This window comes from Calliopsis andreniformis, chromosome 2 (genome assembly GCF_051401765.1).
Source record: "Calliopsis andreniformis isolate RMS-2024a chromosome 2, iyCalAndr_principal, whole genome shotgun sequence".
Lineage (NCBI taxonomy): Eukaryota > Metazoa > Arthropoda > Insecta > Hymenoptera > Andrenidae > Calliopsis > Calliopsis andreniformis.
In genome coordinates, this window is record NC_135063.1 from 9,398,888 (window position 1) to 9,419,376 (window position 20,489).

Consider the following 20,489-nt stretch of genomic DNA (forward strand, 5'->3'; position numbering starts at 1 on the left):
GAACCACCTAATACCATTAACAGAAGTATAAGGTTATTATTCGAGTATTATAGAAGAAACACCATTTTTCTATCCTCCACTGCAGCAGTTAATTAACTAAAAACTTGCGGTTTCGTCTCCAAAAGGCTCCTACCGACGAAAGAAACCCTCCATTCAATAAATTGAATAAACAAGACCAGACTTCAGTACACGAGCAACTAAGGCAAAAGAGAGATAAATATTTCGAAAAATTCGTTTTGTCCGTCTCAATTCAAGGAGCGCTCGACGAGTCGACGCAGAGAGAAGGAGAAACTCTTCGAAATCATGCAAACTTCGCGCGATCAGAGGTGAATTCGATTGAGAATATTCTTTGCCTGCAAGTTTTCCCATCTATTTCTTTTCTTCCGAACAATCGCTGGAAAAGCACGATACCTTGTCGATCCATTCTCTCGATTGACGGAGAGAAGCCCCTCGATTCGTAAAAGGGAATCGATGTATTCGAGTAGCATTTCTTCCCCTTTGGCCCTCGATTCCACCCACTGTTTTCGCGATAAACGAATATGGAAAATAGCGTATTGACCGGCGCTAACCTTTTGCGAACCGAAATCTAGGACGTCGCGTTCGAAGTATGTGGAACACGCTTTTTCTTTAATGGCTTGGGAGTCACGCACGAAAAATATTGCGGCAGATTTTTTTCTGTCTAACAATTTCTATGTAAATTGCTTTCAATTAGGGCGATTGGGACGTACTCTAGATAATGCGATGGTGAGATTAGTGAGACTGCGTGGAACTAGTTAGAGTTGTCTTAGAAGTAGTGCAATGTTGAGGAATTGTGATGGACTTTTATCGAGGCTTCCCTTTGTGAGAGTCTTAACCCTTGTGTATTGTTTAAATGAGTATTATATGTATAGAGTAAAAAGAAAGAGAGATTTTCGATTCATGTTTATTAGGACCTCTCTGCTCTATTTGCTGAATACTATCTACTCTGAAAGTTATGAACTCTTTTTCTTTCCACCTTTTACTTTTAGACTGTGTACCTACTTAAATATAATCAAATTAATTTCTATGATATAAATTAGTGTAAATTGAATTTTCATGTATGAACACATGTAGGTATAATATAAATACTTATTGTTACAATTTAATTTTAACGAATTTGATGAAACTTGAATTTTTACTAAAAGATAAAAAGCATTAAAAATTAGAATTAGGTTTCAGATCAAACTGACCAAAACACTGGACGAAGGGTAAGACTCCCTCAGATTTAAAAAGCAATCAGTTCTCTCGTTTGTTCCTAGATTTTCACTAAGGAATGAGAAAAAGATGTAATTACTCACCGACGCTGTTTTCCCATTTTTACTCGTGACTTTCAGCAGGGACCCCTCGTACCCCTGAAACAGAAAAAATTCCACCATGTTAGCGACAAATTGCGATAAAAAGGAAAATATACATTTCGACGAAATCTCGTGTCAAAGGATCATAGATGGTCGACAGAAAGTTTCCATGACCCCGTTGCGGGGTAATTAATAAAATAATTTTATGCATTGCGGAACTTTTCGCGTGGTGATCAACGATTCGATGGAAAACATACAAGCTTTACCTTCTTATTTTATTCAGTATCCATTGCGAAACGTGACAGTTTTCAAAGGACATTAAGTGGCAGAAATATGGTTAAACTATTTTCACGAATTTTTCGATATCTTCTGCCACGTATTAATATTACAGGTAACTGAGATTAAAATTATAAATGAAATTTACGACTCACGAAAAATTGTGAAAATGTTTCAGAGATCACCACACTATTTTATCGTAATGTGCACCCCTAATTCACTAATACGCAAATACAACAAATATGTATATAACCCACGTCGATCAGCAAGTAGAATACACATTTCATCGCTATGAAGTTCACAATGTATCTGTTTGTAAGACACGAGCTGTAGGGTATTTGGCAGGTAGAACGCATCGGTGGTTATTTATAAGGGTCTCCGTTTTGGGGTGAGGGTCATTGGAGGAATATTCGATTTGTTGTAAACACAATGATCCTTTATTCTCATTGTCTAGTTTAAGTAAATTTCAGGTAGATGGAGAAACCTTTGAAATAGGTAAATGAATGAAAATTTGAATACAAAGGATTTCGTGGGGTAGACACGTACAATGTATATTCATATTTTAATGAATTTTATTTAATAGTTTTTCTAAAGAATATTTGATCGTGAAATATGTTCTTAATTTTATTGTGCCTGTATTTTTTGCATGTTACAATATTACAGATATTGTTATACCTGTAACTTTTTAAATATTAGAAAGTCTTTATTTCTTGTATTTTTTTGCTTTCAATAGTATAGAATACAATAGAATTGTGGTATATAAGAATGAATAGAATTCAAAACATTATTGTAGAATATTAAAAGAGATGCAATTTAAAAATTTTTCATAATCCGATCACACGAAATTTTCCGACTTTTCAGCTTTTAAATATTTGTCATTTCACGCACATGTACGTACCTACACGGATGCTGACATATATCCCAATAACTGAAACGAAATTCACTCGTTTCTCTCGTATAGGTAATTAAATTTCAGCGTAGAATACGAATAAAATAAAATGTTAAACTGCTAATTACTTTCAACGTGATATTAATGATTTTATGAATTTATAGCTTAACGATATCTGCCATCGTGGTTTTTAAAGTTTCTCAGGATAAGTTCAAACCAAATTTATATCGCCAGACAAAACCTGTTCCTGAATGTAAATCATTCGTAATCTTAGAAATTTACATACCTATTCTGATGTTTTGCAATATGTTTTACGAACTAAGATATTTAATCTTAAGCAAACATGTTTGGATAAAAATTTCATTCGACTTTGTTTCTTCTCTTTTTGCAGGAAAGTTATCAGCAGGAAGCATAACCACTAACAATCCATTTAAGATTTACGATTACGATCGAGCGCCTATCAACGCGGCTTAAATAAGAAGGAGAGCCCGTCTCTCAAAACTATCCAGCGAATTAAGAAGTTTAAAGAAGTTTCTGCCTCGGCGAAGATGTGTACGATTCCCTTGGTTGCGTCCAATTTGTCAGAGGGGAATTTATCTTTCCTCAAGAAATCCCATTCAAAGTACGATTTCATCGCTCCATCCACGAATCATTTCGACGCATTTGATGATCAAGCTCGAATTAATCGCAATTGCTAATGCCAATTTGATCCACCGAGGCTGCAGCAACTGAGATTTCAACTGATTTCGCGTGAAAGCGGTTCAATACCAATTCAAAGTTTCTAAATGTGTGTCTTCAGACGCGAGAAGAAACTTCTTTTTAAAATACCTATCTAATAAAGACTGAGCATTTCAAAGCGATAAGATTGCTAGGTACACTGCACACCTTCAAACTGTCTTCTCAAAAGTTCTGAACTTCGATGTTAAATGCACCTTGAGACTTTCGATCTATTGAAATAAGAAGAGTGCTGGAATCGTTTATTTGTGATTCAATATAATAATTTCTCGATATTAATATTACTATAGAAAACAGAGAACAGAAATCTAAGAAACTAAGCAAGTTTTCAAGAGAAATGAGTGAATAATTCTGAAACAGAAAGATTCGATCTCACATTTAATAAAATTGACTTTTTAAGTAATTAATTTAACCCTTATTTACTATTGTCGATCTACAATACCGCTATTAATTATTTATTCATATCTATTTCCCTTTAATAGGCGCAATAGTTAAAAGTTAAAAGTTGATTTAGTAAACGTGCCAAAATCTGTCCAAATTTTCAGCGATTTGCTTGAACCCAGAATTTAAAATGGAATCAGAAATATGCCAGTGGAGTTTACGAGAAGAAAGATATCACTGAAAAAGAAATCGAAGAAATACATCGCTTGTCGGCAAATAAAATAATTAACGCCGCTCGACTGGAAATAACGCAATGTTGAATGAACGACAACGATTCACAAGGGACTTCACGATTATAAACGGTAACGAATTTATACGAGCAACCGTGTTTCCTGGAGTTTCGATAAATTTCGCGCCGTGCGATTCGAATCAACCTAAAATTGGTTTCGCCGATTAATCCGCGGTATGCGAAATAATTCCGCGGAAGAATCCTATTACAAAGCTAATCGTGAATTTATAACCGCGCGGGATAATCGGGGGACACGAGAACCAGGAAAACTGAGACACAGTGAGGCTACCGATGCGTCGAATTATGACTGGAAATTACTAATTCTAATTGCGAACTAACGAATGCGGATTTCGTTCGCTGTGACTCACTCGTGCACTTCTGTTTTTTATAACGAATTCGCATGCTCTGACTGCGGCTCATAAATTGAATATATAGAAGATTATTGTTTGGCTTTGGCGCGAATATTAATTTCGTTTGAAATTGAAAATGGAAACGACAATTTATTAATTTTATTCTATTATTGGATCTGTATTGAAGGTATTGATGGAGCAAGAGGACTATGAAATAAGTAGAAATAATAATTAGATATAGGATCCTTTTCTGACAGACATAGTAGAGTTTAATTTATTAAAATTATTATTCAGTCGTGAGGAATATTACATTTCGTTTATAATAAGAATTCTCTGCCAAATATAATCTGAGTTAGTTTCTAACATTATTTCAAATAGAACGAAATCATAATAAAAGAGAAGTAATGAAAAATTATTGAGAAATACTATATCTAAAATGTCTCACTCATAGTTAATGGAATCATTATTTAAATAGAAATCCTCTTTGGACTTTAGACATGAGTAAATTATGGATAACGAGATCACGAAGACTGTACATTTCTATAAAAAGCAAAGATTTAGCGTGAAAGGTTTTAGGTTTCAACTCTTAACGATGAGGAATTTGTGGAATCCGTAACTGATCTTGTTTGTGCTGCTTTAACATTTTCAGCTACGTAAGAGTGCCGCGGAATAGATTGGTTACCACAGCTATCAGACCTGGATCCAATCGAATTACTCAGAGAATAAGATGGGAACGTAAGACAATATTATCCAAAGTCAGGGAAACAGTTCTTGGAACTCTTTTAAGAGTTCGGTAAATTTGAGAGTAGGAACAAAAATACGCGGAGGTGTATGTGTATATACATGATATGTCAAAAATATGTATATAGGAAATGTTCAGAAGAAAATATATAGAGAATGAAAATTCTTTCTTTACAAATATGTCACAGGAAAAAAAAAACAAAAAACTGTTCAAAATTCTAACTAATTTAAAGCTAATTATATTTTGTACTCATTATTATTTATTATAATAGACAATGAAGAGATAAAAATATCTACAAAATATTAAATCTCCATTCAAAACTCTATTCTTCTTAAAGGATCTAATAATAACATAATTTGAAATGGCCAAGTGTTTCTATTAACCAGAATATAGATATAATATCAGAAACAATAAGCTATTCTCTAATTCGTTACCTAACGACACTCGCAGAAACAATTAATACAAATGCTTTACACAGCGACAGAGTGACACCCCCTAAAACCGAGGCGTTCCCCTCTAGCTCTACTCACAAAACTCAAACCCATCTGTTCCCAATCGTACCTGTACACAAGTACGAACAATGAAAGCCTAACATTTTCAATGATTGCCTCGCCATTTACGCTTCTATCGCAACAGCAGCCTAAACAAGCAGCTTGATATACGGTTATTTATAGGGGATCTTAATATCCCCTTCGTGAGCCCTCAGAGACGCAGTTTCTAGCCGTCCAGAGATTTATCACTGAACGATGAAGTTGCACCTTCACGATCAAGTAATCAAGATCATCGAGCCGCCAACGACTTTGAACAGGGCGATGAAAGATCTCACGATTGCCCACGGACCTAGGCTCTGTCGTGGAACTATGAAAGGGAGGTCGACCTTTTTGCAGTGAAGGTGTGTCGATCGAAAGTCACCGACTGGGGACGAAGAGACATTGAAAGGGTCCTCGACGACGATCGGCTGTTGGACAACGTGGACACTGGCCGCGGACTATAATAGATGGTCGAGGCAGACTCGGTGACGGATATCGAGGCATTGAAGCTGCATAGGAAAAGTGGAGCGAATATTTTTAACCCCCGTGGATGACGGAAGCGTTCCTTTCGCGGTGACCAGGCGGGGGGAGCCTCGAAAGGTCTCCAGATTTAACGAAGCATAAATACGAATTTTAATATTCTGGGGAAATGTCGATAACTCGGCTCGTCGAGGAGCTGGGGGATTATTTTTGTTTGGGACGAATCTAGAAGATTGTTCTCTGTTCTTTATCAATGGGGAATTCCTCAATTTTCTGATGGATAACTATCTCTATGTATGGAATACTAATTTTTTCTTCTTCCAGTTAAGTAACTTAGGTAACATAAATGTAGGAAGAGATGGTTGATTGAAATCTTGATCTACGATAGTATTTACTAACTATTTGGTTAACAAACTTCAGCTTGTTTAATTGCTCACTATGATCATGTGAGTAAGCTGTCTATTAATTGCTGATGTCTTGATGGATACCAAAGTTTGTGTTTCATCAAAGATTATGGAATACCAAAGACTAGTTATAATTTTGTTAATCAAGGTCTTAATCTGTATCCTTTGAATCCTGGTCAAGAATTTGATCCTCTTCATTTCGTGATCTAGTTTAAACGTCGCATTTGCATTAAATATCTTCTGGGGACATTTTCGAAAAGGGCTTCGTTAGAGAATTCTCCTTTCTAACCGCAATACCAATGAGGCCATTGTTCGCAATGCAAATATTTGTTGTATTCGTATGGTGCAGTGAGCATAAAGCTCATTAAGCTATCAAACTGTTAATTGTACGTACACGATGGTAACGCTAATTAGCGAAGTCGTAATTAGACAGTCATAGTAGTTGGGTACATTTATCTCTGGATGTAACATGTTCTTCGCCGCCTCGGTGAAATTTGCGTGCAGAACCAACGTTGATATGCTTTGTGCCTCGAATCCTCTTTTTTGCGAGTGGACGTCGTGTACACCATATGCAAATTGTTTTCTTTGTCTTGCAATTGGAACAGATTTGTACGTAGCTAACGCTCACAGTGTGCGTCGAATGTTTCAATTTTCTTCAATTCAAACTTTCGAATAAGAATAAGTGGAACCTTGAAAGAATAAATAACGAAATCTTTTAAAACCCAAGCGTCATGGATCGCGATCAAAAAGTTTTAGCTCGCCATTATTTATGCAAAACCTAATTATTAAACGTCGCCCTAGTTTCACCACAAAAGAAAAACTGAATAACATTCACAATGTACACGAGTGATTTACGTTCGAGTGTTCCTATACCCGTACAGGTGCTTCCGCGCATACGATTTTCCAAAGGGGGAAAGTGAACTCGGTGATTTGCATGCAAAGCGTGTAGCGTCGATAAAACACACTAAAACGTTTCTATACCCTTGAAGTCCTACGAGTAATCGGTTCATGTATATCAATGTATATCAATTTTTAATTTACCCGCCTCTGCGAGAAGCAATTACCTATACTTCACCTTCGCGCTTTTTCTCCGATCAATCATTTACTCCTTGCCTAAATCCTTTGAAATTCACCGCGAAATTACATTTATCGATTCCTGTTAGAAACTTTGATCAAAGTGAGCAAAGTACTAGTTTGTTTCGCTGAACGCACGGATACGATTAACTACGAGATTAGCTTGCAAGTTGTAACATTATTACATGGATTAATTGATTTTTTACTCTCTCATCTATTCTTCATGGGCTTATAGAAATAATAATATACGAAATTTTAAAAGATACAGTGGTTATATACTCACGAGCTTATAATAAATACATTTGTATCATTAAATTATGTGGTAGAGAACTTATATTCTGTATAGAAATGAAAGCGAACGAAAATGAAATTTGGTTATTCTATACATATAATTATTCTAAACATGTGTGTAGCAAAAAGCTTGTAATAAAGAAATTAATACCGAAGAAGAATATTCGAATTGAAACATGAAAATAGAGAAAAAGTAGAAACATCTTGTAAGCAAATTCCTCTCAGAAGAATTCCATTTGCTCGAACGAAGCAGGAAACACCATCACTACGACTATCTGCAACTTCCGTCACAGACTTTCGAATACTTCGAATTTTTGGCACCAACTTTTATTGGCCTGTGAAATTCGATCAAACCTCCAAGGCGTCGTTATTTATACGCGGCCATTAAGGGTTCATCGTAAAAGCGAGTAAAACGACCGACAGTGTACCGAAACGACTGTCTGACTACGAAAAATATTTCTCCTTAAAAGTGTACGTGTGTGTTTCGTTATAAATTTCAAATGTCTAAAATAAAAACTTAACTACACATAACAATTTAACAATGCGTATGAAACCCTAATAATGTTTAGTAGTGCTCGCACACTGAGAATCTGATACTCAACTCTCTTAACAACAGATATAAATGAAACAAATACCGACAAATAATAATGTATATACAAAAATGACTGATATTCGCCTATTTTCTACCTAACATATAATTTTTCATCTCCCATAAACTCATGATAACTCAGTAAAACTTGAATACACGCAGTTGTGAACAAGTGAAAAATTAATAAAATAGCGAAACGAGAAAACGACAAATGTAATAAAAGGAAAACTAGGAATTATTTATATTATGAAGGTGGAAGTGAAGACATATTCCAGAGTAGACGAGCCTCACAAATATGAGATAAAATAACCACTACAAAAATTACTAAAACACTCAAATATACAAACTTTAACATTTCCTTTTATCTACCACTAAATAATATAAATATCTTCCATAATCAATCAATAGTCTCTTACATAAATCTACAACAATGGTTCATAATATCGTGTATTCATTGATCACCCTGTAGACCCGCATTTTTTCCACATACAACCTTACCAACCCTGTATACTAGAAACACCGAATCTATATTATAAAGTATTACAAATGTAAAGCATATTACAGAACAATCTCTTCTTGGAGATTGAAATAACATTAAAATAAAAATGAATGTACAAGGTAACTCACGTAATTATTTCACGTAATTGATCCAGTTACACGTCCCCTTATACACACCCACATAAATATCAGAATTTAGCATTTTTACTTAATCTTGCCGCGGTGTGCGTCGTCCAGGGTCGTATAACACCTCGAGACTGAAGATGCACAAGTGTCGCGCCTTATTTCAAGCGTGAAATATCTACCGTCTGGTGACTGAGGGTGTCAGTGGTCGGGCAGGCAGCAGCGGGCCCGATATTTCGGCTTTCATTGACACGCGTCCGGCGACAAGGCGTATCGCGCGTACACGCAAATATAACACGGGTAGTCATAAGTTTATCGTGCCACTAAAAAGCTCGGTACGATGCCAGGGAACTGGCGCGGCGGGATCACTGGACGATGCCAAGCCGCTGTGTTCGCCCGATGTTAAGTACGAGGGGTTGTCGTGTAAGCGAATCCCCATATATCATTTCGCTCCGCGGCGAGCTATGCGACGACACCGACTGGAGCTTTGACAATGCCCGCGTCGAGCTTTGACGACACCGCGGAACGACCGCGGTATTCTGTGAAATGCGCGAAAATGCGGCAATCGGTGAAGGGGGAGGTCGAGAGACAATGGAACCTTGGTTAATTGGGCAAGAATCAACGTTGCGTAGAGAGAATATTTGATTTGTGATAGTTTCTTCCGATGATTTGGGGTGATCTGGGTGTTCTTGAATTTTTTCAACTGTAGCTGAATTTGAAGGAGGGAGTTCTAGAGTATGATAGAACCTCGGTTAATTGGATAAAAACCAACGTCGCGTCTATATTTTATGTATCTTTTTTCTTTTAGTAAGGATTCCTGAAAATTCTGGTTTTATTGATTTTTCTTCACCTGTATTTGAATCTGAAAGAGGGGGTTTGAAAATGTAATGGAACCTCGATTAATTGGGTAAGAACCAAAAGCCTATTTTATTTGTAGTTTCTTTTTCTGTTAATTTGGGATTTTGAAAATTCTGGTGGAAGAAATATTTTCTGTACGCAATTTATTTCCTATATGAAACATTCCCTATCGTTCGTGCTCTATTGACCTTTAGTTCTGAATCAGCACGTGTTTCCTTACTAAATTTGTTTCTCCTGGAAGTTTCGAGAGAATCGGAATATTCATTGAGCGATGAGCGATTTCAAAGGAGATGTCTGAGGATTCTACGTGTACGCTGTGTCCATTTGGAATATTGTCACGATATTGTACCTGCATTGCAGCTGGTTTACCCAGGGTCTGTTGACGCACTGCTACTTGTGTGCGACTTGAAATAGATGTTAGCACGTACACTCGTGTTGAAAGGATTTGGAAGTGATTTAGTAGCATCGAATCATTTTATGTATAATCCTACAATTAATCAAGATTTCCCTATGCCTTGTACAATATAATATTTACTAAAGTATGCTAATTAATCAATTTTTAAACGAATACCTAAACCAAGGAAATATATATTTATCTATATCCTCTATAATTTTATTCTACACGAGCTTTAATCAATTTAGCGTTTAAATATACTTTGACAGTAATAGTATTATTATTCATCGACGACTTTATTCCCAGCAATAATTTTTATTTATATCTGCAATTCACGGAAAGCGTTTCGAAAGTCTATTTACCAACTTCTTCGAGAAACAATACTGCCAGGACTTTAATAATTTGTCTTAGCAATTCCTTAAAACATGTTCTGTCGAGGTTGCGGTATTTCTGTGCCAATCGTACAGACTGTGTACGACAAATCGATGCGCCAGACGATAAATAAATGAACAGCAGGAATTTGATGCAACGTAAGATCTCTAGACACAGATACGTGTTTTGTGTTACGAATTTAAAGAGATAAAGACAAAGTAGTAAGAAAGGCGAACATTTGCATATCTCATTTGATATATTTCAATTATACATTCGTTTAAACTAAATTCACGTGCTGGCAATTCGTATTATTAGGTTATAAATACATTTCACTAAATCGGAAATTTTAGTGGGCCACCTCACTGACATAATTTAATAATAAATGTCAACTGTTTGATAGGAAAGAGGAAGCTGAAAATAGATGGAAGTGATATGAATAATTAAATCAGGAAGTAGCCGCAAATTTTAGCATTATGACATTCATGCAGTAAAGTATTAGATTGATTGAAGAATATTGAAAGATCTTTCTGTTTAAAAAAGATTAATTACTTTTATTAGTCAATAAATAATAAAAGACTTAATATATATGAAAGACAGCTATATGTAATTTATTTTCTAAGTTGATCTGTTACTAAGAAACGCAACAGTACTTTCCAATCAACTTAGTATTAATTAAGGTTAATTCTTTTCTGTTGTCTGTTAGCATATACTGCAACCTTGGTAGTTCCAAAAACGCATCTGTAACTTTGTGAAACTTTTCATTAAAATCTCAGCTTTCTTTTACTCCCATTTTTCATCATGAAGTAATCTCTCCCCCTAAAGAGAAGGAAGTAGAACACAAAAGTTTCACCTGTAATTTTCGAGGCTAAAAAGTTCGGGATTTTACTAGCCCAGTAAACAGTCAACACCTTAATAAATATAAGTGACTAAATGAAATAGTCCAACAATCTGAACTCTTTAACCTTAGAACACTAGTATGAGTAATACAGTATTTCGTATATTTTTTAGAGTCAGCAATTTTAAGAGGACATTTTAAAAGTTAAAATAAGATGTAAATAAAAAATAACGAAATTTGAGGCTTTGATTAGAAGTTACTAATTATTACAGATGCCACTAAAATGTGTCTGGTATGCATCTGATCTGAGATTATTCTACTAACCATCGTTGTGTCTGACTTGCCTAATGTACGTCGGCAGTAGAATAAGTCTCAAGTCAGACGCGCTTCATGCAAACTTTAGACGCCGTCCTGACACTGTATTAACTCTAAAACGAAACTTTAAACACAATTTTATTCTCATTTTTAAACTTCAAGTCAGATACATTTTGCACGAAGCAACAAACGCAATTGGATTACTCTTGATTTTCATCTTCTGGCATGTAGAATCACTTTAAAATTTCTGATACCTATTATCGAGCATCCTATACACTTTTTTTAAATTTTAGATTCTAGTATAGTTCCTACTTTTATTCTAATTCATCTCAAACTCAAAATATAAAATTTACAATTTAAAGTAAGATATCTGTCTCAATACTTAAGATGTCAAATGTCTCAGTAAGTAAACAACCTAAAACTACATGTCACGATATTGTAATACTGAGATTTCAAAGACTGAAGATACTATTTTATGACACTAGCTTTAATTTTTCATCAGGTTACTAACATTGATTACAATTAACATTAGTATTTAAGTATTGAGACACGTTTAACCACTGGAACATTTACTTTAAATAAACACAAATACTATTCTCGCTACATACTGTACAACAGAATTCCAGGATTAATACCTAATCCTAACCAAACACCAAGCCCCAAACACGCAAAGATCAACAGAGTCCACAAACAAGGAGGCACGAAACGAGCACTAGCAAGTCGCAAGATCAGCCGTACCAAGAAACCCATTATTCCCCGCCGAGCGAATGCACCTCTCGCGCTTTCTTTTTCCCAGAAAGCAGCTCCGTAACAAAGGTAAACCTACGATCGCGCGTAAACGCGGCTCGTTAAAAACAAAAAAACGGGAGCAACCGAGCAGAAAAGGCGTCGACTGAGCGGCTGTTGAAGATCGTTCGGCTTTCTAAGTCAAAAGTGAAATTCAAGGCAAGGGTCTCCCGTTGGCTGGGCGTTGGTTCTTGCGTTTCCCTCGGTCTTTAAGAAGGAACCGCGGGGGACAGCTGGCGGGTATCAGGGTCTTAGCCTCCACCGACGTGTATCGGATATCATGCGAGTATTACGAAATTGTCGGGGGACTCCAGAGCGAGCCAGAAACGTGAAAAGTCGATTTCTCCGCGCGGGCACAATGCCCAGGACGTAATGAAACATTCTGGCAATGGTATCTTCGGCCTCGTGAAACGGATCGTCAAAAAAATACTACCCATCGCGGCTGCGAAGACTTTTATCGCTCGAGACGGTGTTTCGGATCTGTGCTAGTTGATGAAGGTACTGAGGAAGATGGGGGTTTTTTCAGAGAATGGTTCTAAGGTAAAGTGAGGAAGAAATTTGTTGGATAATGGAGGAGGTATGTGGTTGAGAAAAATGGTTGAGGAATAGTGAGTATAGGGAATGGGTATGTTGACTTAAAAGGAGAAGGAATTAGCTGAGATATTGATAAGACGAGGAAGTGACACTGATAAATTTGTACAAAGTGTTTCTAAAGACGAAGATAAATGAATAAAAAATTCATGTATATATATGTATGGAAGCGATTAATTTTTTAGTTATACGTTATTTTATATTGGATACAGTGTGATACTTTCCTCAAGACTTATCAGTATGTAACACTTGTTCAAGGGGCTGAAATATTTCTGGGCCTAGTAGGATCTTAAAGAGGTTAGTATACCATGTAGACAAAAAATGGGTCAGCACTTTCCAAGCTGGCCCAGTATGGGCCAGCAATTCCTGATAAAGTGGAATTCAAGGTAACGCTCGCGAACCTGTGGACGATAACAAGTGTGAAATGGACCTCGAACGTAAGTGAGTTCAGAATTCTAATGAGCTCTTTGTCGATGCTAGCTTGATCGGTGGCGGTTAAATTTTTCAGCAAGTTTTCTCCGCGGATGTTCGAGTTGGTGACATGGCCCCTTGACGAGCTATCCGCCTTTAACCTTTAACAGCGCACGGTAGTGTTTCGTGATAATATTTAGAGAGTAAATTTTGCACCCTCGATGGAACAATATTTTCACCCGCGGTGTTGTTAATGGATTTGTTCTGAGATATCCTAATTTTCTGCGGTTATTATTTGAAAGCAAAAAATTGAATAAAATGCTGAGATAGATATCATTACTGAATTCCTATGAATTTACAAATCTGTAGAAAGAATGTTGAACAGTTATTTTTTTCTTAAATATTAATTGGAAGAGTTAAAAAAATGTTCAAAGTCACAAAATTAAAAATTTCTAACAAAAAATTAAATTGAAATTTAATATAATCCTGCAGCTTTTAAAAAAGTGTACCTTAAAAATATCAAAAAGTTTTGTACCAAAGATGTCAATCGAAGCAAGTATGAATTACTGAAAAAATATGCACCTTCCCAGCAAAATTATTAATCTACGAGCTGCTCTGAAAGGGTGTTGCTAAAACATAGGTCACAAATAGCAATTTTCAAATCGTGGCTATTTGCAGCAAGGAAATAGGTCGATACAATTTTATGGAAGGACTACTCGCGATAACAAATGTGCTGTGGTTTTTATAAGATTGCATCTTCTGCTGTGCACGTTCCCTGCAAATAACTGTACTTTAAAAAAGCAACTTCGGTTATCTTAGCCTAGATCTCTGGGAAATAGTGGAAACTGTGATACAGTCGATGTTGGATTTAAAACCGTGAATAGCAGAAACATTTGCACGTGGTGAAAATAAACTAATCTTCTTTGCTCCGTAAAAGGCTTCATAAAAGATTAAAGTAGTCGATACAGCGTATGAAGCAAATGAGTAGGTGGAAGTATTATCGAATCAATTTTTAGTTGCAAAATATGTACAATATTTTCTCATTTAAGAGTAAATGAGAAAAAATTTTCCTGGATTTGGATCCTCGTGGCATATTTTAAAAAGTTTGATAGTAGGAAGTAGAACAAGTTTCAAGATATTGATCTTCAAGTTTTACAGTTTCGTGAGCGTTCAAGCTTTATTTTTTATGTTTTAAGGTAAAGATAACAGAGTATCATTCTTTAGATGAGAGATTATTTTCTATGTAGGTACTTATTTTTCTAACAGTGTACAATGAATTTTTAGGGTAGAATATTTTTTTAAAAAGTTCAATTCCTTTAGTTTTCAATATCAATATTCGTCTATCTACAAACACTAGAAAAAATAATTTTTCAGACTGATATAAAATAAAATCATTATAGACACTTAGTACATACTCTGAAGAGTTCCGTTTTTTACTGGTACTTCTCTTCTAACTTCCTTTATCTTTAATTAATATCTCAGACACAGCTGAAAATCATGTAAGTATTTCACGAATCTTTCCACCTTCCCATAACATTCGAGGGCAATATTTTAAAGAAATTGGTTCACCGTGAAATTATCGATCCTCTGTTACGCGACTTCTCCAATTTTCATAAAAGCAGCATGAAAAACGTTTCACGTAACTTCCGCAACGTTCGGCCACGATATCGTAACATCCTTCCCTGTGATACCACTCACGTCGACTTCCCTTCCGATCGATCTGGCCCATCAGTGAAGGAGAAATTGCCGATCGATAACGTGGAAGACTCGAGTTGTCTTGAGAGTGGTGGAATCGTACTTCATGGCGTGGGGACCAACAGGAAGAAGGAAGTTCGTAATAACGAATCACGGTGATAGACTTTCGGCAAATAGGCTGGAGAGCTTCTTATTTCATTGGAAAATTTCATTTTCGTCGGAGGAAAGAACAAATTTCAAGTACTCTTTTACTGGAAGTATAAACTGTATCTAGCTGACTTTAATTAAGGCTCAATTTTTCTGAAAATATGATACATGTATGTTGTTTGACTTGGTAGCTACAGAGATATTAATATCAATTTTGGTCTCTGGAGGGAGGAATTTTTTGAAGGTCAAATACAATAACTGTATTTTATTTGGTAAATATATTGATTTGAGATAGGTCTAAGGCAAAACGACATATATCACATTTTCAAAAAATTCGAGTTGCTTAATTCACATCTAGAATCTAGAATTTATACTTTCAGAAAGATAAAAGGGTACTCAAAGAATTCTTCACCTAAAAATAAGGTTTCAAGAAGACACAAGTTCATAAGACAATATAGAAGCTGAAAACTTGAAACAACAATATCTTAAAACCAAAAACATCGTTTTGCCTTACAATCACAGAAATCTTCAAACAAATCAAAGGCATCAGAAAATACAGAATTTCCTATAGAATGTCACCCCTAAGAAATTCCTCAAAACTCCTAAATACACCCAAACGTGTCAATCTCACCCAAGAAGTTAAACTTTCTTCGACTCTACCTAAGTCTACCACAAAATGATAATAATGTTAAAAAGAAATTTCCAAAAATTTCCCTCACAATGGACCATCTGAATGGAAATACCGCTTTAATCTCGAAAGCAAGAGAGGAAAGTCGCGTCGCTCATCGTACTTGCAGAGATTTCATGAAAGTCGAAAACGGAAGCGTACTTGCCTGGTAGCGGGAAGTTGCACAGGGAACGGGACGTGGAATTCCACGGCACGACGGCTGGGATAACGGCGTGTCAGCCACAGACGAGAAGAACCCCGTTGCCCGTGACAATTTTAACGATAAAAAGGAGAGGATCGCCGGAAGAACGATAAAACTGTTCGCGGTCCATTTCGAGATTTCTCTCGAAAGTTAAATCCATCGTGTCCCCCCGAGCGTGGCGCCGATTCAAAGGGAAAAAGTTACAGTGCCATTCTCTCTGTCCGCCACGCCGTCGATAATTGCACGGGCGGCACTCAAAATGCGACTTTGAGGCGGCGCCGACGGTCTTTGAGACGGTTTTGAATCACGGAAGAACGTTTAGACGCCGCTTAGAATTAGGATGGATCAACTGGGGCTGATAAAGGACTACTGAGAGCTTTGTTTTCTGACTGCTAAAACTTGTTTTCATCATTTATCTTCCCATTACTTGTTTCGCTATTCTGGTTAGTGGGGAACTAGGCAAGGTTTTGATTGGAAGGAGAAAGGGGATAAGTTGAATGAAGGTTTGGGATTGTTTGAGTAGGCAATCATGGTATTGATGAATTGTCGATAAATTGTACAAATCTTGAAATATTCAAATATTCAAATTTTCGAATTTTCGAATTTTGAATTTTCAAATATTTAAATATTCAAATTTTCAAATTTTCAAATATCCTATTTCTCCCATAATTACCGCTTGCCCAAAATTTCCGCCTACCATTAAAATCATCAGAAATTTGACAGACAGTAATATACATATGTACATTTCAAATGGGTTAAGGTTGATTTACATCAGCGACGATGCGCTCCAGCCAAGTATCACTCAACGCCCCTTCAACTGGGATAACATGCATCAGGATTCGCAACGAGGTTACATTCCAAAGCGCCGCATAAACAGAGAATTTTATTTTAAGTTCACTGTGAATGGGTCACAAGATCAAGAACCGTACAACAGCGATATCTCAATCCCAATTAAACACACGAGAAAAAAAGTAAAAAAAGAAAAAAGAAAAAAAAAGAATAAAGAGCCCATAGAATAAGCTATCATCTTAATTAATTAATTAAAAAAAGTCGAGAAATAGTGTCAATCTGTGATTATATCGAGGACGAAAATTTGCGTGGAAATAAGGGCTCAAATCGGTCGAGTGGGACGTGTGAAAATTGGGATCGAGTTTAACCAAGCCGAGTCAAGTCGTCAGCCTCCCCGGAGATGTAAGTTCGAGGGTGTTACGACGACGAGGATGATGAAATCACATAATCGAATGTTGAATAATCCGTTTATCTGAAAACTCACGATTGCGGGAGGGAAAGCTGCGCGAAGTCGACCTCTTATCTTCGACCCTTATCTAGTGTCTTCTGTGGTGCACAAGGATTCGTGCTACTCTATATTAGAATTTGATGTGGATGAAGAATAGATTGTTTTAAGCAGCCCTACATCATTAAGACTGTTTTCTCTTGACTATTTTTTGTTTGAACCTTGAAAAAACTTCAGAAAGTTATTATCCCTGCAATGATGCTCTTAGGTAGGTGAAGGATATGAATTTGTTGCCCTTCTGAGATTATTAACTTTTTAATGCTAGTTGGAACTTTATTATCGTAGAAAAGGAAGTTTTATGTTTTAGTTTTATGCTGCTGAGAATTTCTTACTTCGAAGATTAATGGGTGGACATGAAAATTGAGAAAACTTATATTTCAAAGACTTTTCAATAATATAATCGGAGACCAATCTGAGAATCTAAATATGCTAATATTTGTAAGTAAATGTAGTCACATAATGCTAAATACACTTCTTTAAGTTTTATAAAAGTTTCAAAAGTTTCTTCTGATATATTCTTGAAAACTTAAAAAGTTTTTGAAGAAGTATCTACAGACTTCTATTGGAAACCTTTCCAATCCTAACATGCAGGTTCACTTTTGATCGCATATTGATCATCATTAATGTTTCATCTCCTTTCTTACGTACAAAGCTTCCTGAACAAGTCAGAGGTACGCTCGCCCACGCTCGCTCTTGGAAAACTCTTACCATGAGAAATAGAAGTTACTTTGTAACTTTCCTTTGACCGAGATTTCCTTTTTAAACTAAATTCTTTATCTTTGAAAGCTACCTTATTTACGTTTATATCGACGCGTTTAAGATGAAGATTCGCTGTTACGTGTTTTCTCACAGTTTCATCTTTGCTACTATAGTGGATATGAAAAACAATGAATATAAAAACACACGAGGATTTTAAGTACACAGATTTGTTTTTCAATACTAAATATTTATACATTCTCTGACGTCGTTTGGACTAAGAGGATTTATCAGAAACCAGATATATATTTATGTTTCTCTAAACATTTGTGTTCCTATTTTTGATTGAATCACTCATAAAATAGATGGCACTTCATGATCTATCAATTATACTACTTATCATTTGACAGAAATTAATTAATAAATTAATAGTAAATTAGCAATTAAGCGAAAAAAATGTAGTAAAGAAAATAGTAGCTACATTACGAAATAATCATTAAATATTTCCAGCTCATTTAACAAATTTAGTCACTGTACATATCACTTGACTTCAATTAGCAGAAATTAATTATTTCCAAAACTATTTGAAGAAGTAAGATAAAAACTCGTATCAAGTACGAAGTAATGATAAACTAAAGTACCTACTGTATTACGTAAAACAAAATCTCAGACAATAATTACTTCAAATATTCCTCCAATTATATTCTATAGCTTATTATTATCATTTTTACTGCCCCCAAATTATTTCTAATTATCTACCTTCTACCGAGTTCCCTCTGTTATCCCCTTCATAAAGGATTCATCCATTCAAACAAAATTTGTCATAAAATCCGTCAGGACTGACCAATAGTCAGTCCAATCTCAATGTCAAAGTTCAAGAGCGTGATCATGACTCACCTCGTATGCTCTGAAGAGCAGATAGAGCTCCCTCGGCTTCGCGTCCATCGGCAAGCCGCTCACGAACAAGGTGCGCACCTGTAATAAGGAAAGAAAGCGATAATTGAGTTAATTAAGCTAATTGTCGGTGCCTGGGAAGATAGGAGAAACAGAGGGGACAGGGGGCGAGTGGTGTACGAAACGGAAGAAGGATCTGAGTCGAAGGATGGATGGGGATAACCGGGAATTATCCTGCTCTGTTTGACTGCTGCCCTCGCAGAGACAGCGCTGGCTAATTGTCGAATTAATAGAGAACGGTAATGCAACGAACTCGTTCCCTTCTTGCTTTCAACCTTTGCCCCTCAATTCCGAATTTCACCGAGGGTCTCGTTCTGAACACAATATCTGTTTAGAGACACGAGGAGGTTCACAGGCCCTGATCATTTAATTGGATCGGTATAAATGTACTAGTTTCTGAAATGTTCTTCAGAAAATTGTTCATTACCCATTTTTCAAGTTTGATAAGATTAGTAATGTTCTTAAAAGCACCCTTTTTTTCTTTGGGATACTTTACTGTTTTCTATATCAGGACCAAAACTATGGATCCAAAAAATTTATAAGTACTCCATACAAATTTATATTGTCTCAAATCTTGCGAGGACAACTTAGGGTTAAGATTTCATCTCTTCTGTAATTTTTCAGGCTTTTGCATTTCGAGGTTTTCCACTGAAGATTGGCTAGGAAGGACAAAAGATCGAAAAAACGAAGACGAAATAATAAAAGAAACCCCTCTCCAAGTTTTGTCAAGAGTTCCAAAGTCCCTCGAGAATCGGAGGCTCGCCATCGCTGCTCGAGTCAGGTATCATCGTTTCTGTCGCGAAGACTGCACTTAATTTCGGCCGTCCGAAAGATCCGACAAAGTATCACGAGCTCGCAGGCGCAAGGTTAAATTGAATAGACGCTCGCGAGTATCAACGTCGGCGTGTCAGACACGGGCCGAGGGCTGAGCCTCCTTCTTCCATCACACGCCGAAGTAAGCAGCGTCGCGACGCGCAAACGAGAAGCGAAATTTCCTTCGCTTTCTGTGATCTTGTTCCGCCGAAACGAGGGAGAATATTTACAATGGCGAACGTTTACTAGCTCTTCTCCTTCCCTTGTGCACTCTTCTTCTTCTTTCTCTGCTCTACCTACGTTGTCACCTAGCCTAAATAGAAATAACCCAGAAGTTTCATACTATACTTAACGTATTTGAGATCACTGTATTTTATTTTCTTAAATTGTCACCTAGTCTAAATAGAAATAACTTAGAAGGTGTCTGCTACACTTAACATATTCGAGAGCACTGTACTTTGTTATTTTATTAAATTGTCACCTAGTCTAAATAGA

The 20,489-nt window shown here is 36.3% G+C and overlaps 1 protein-coding gene across 5 annotated transcripts in view; it reads right to left on the bottom strand.

The window, feature by feature from the left end:
* The window catches only part of LOC143187653 (protein couch potato), a 128,021-nt gene that overhangs the window by 48,832 nt on the left and 58,700 nt on the right, over window positions 1-20,489 (bottom strand). For all 5 annotated transcript variants that reach the window (XR_013003253.1, XM_076391902.1, XM_076391905.1 and 2 more), the window contains exons 2-3: window positions 19,125-19,202; window positions 1,317-1,370 (exon numbers count right to left, since the gene is read on the bottom strand). Coding sequence is in view for 4 of the 5 variants with exons in the window: in XM_076391902.1 (XP_076248017.1) it covers window positions 1,317-1,370; window positions 19,125-19,202 (132 nt within the window). In the remaining variant the exon portion in view is untranslated. The remainder of the gene's footprint in view (window positions 1-1,316; window positions 1,371-19,124; window positions 19,203-20,489) is intronic.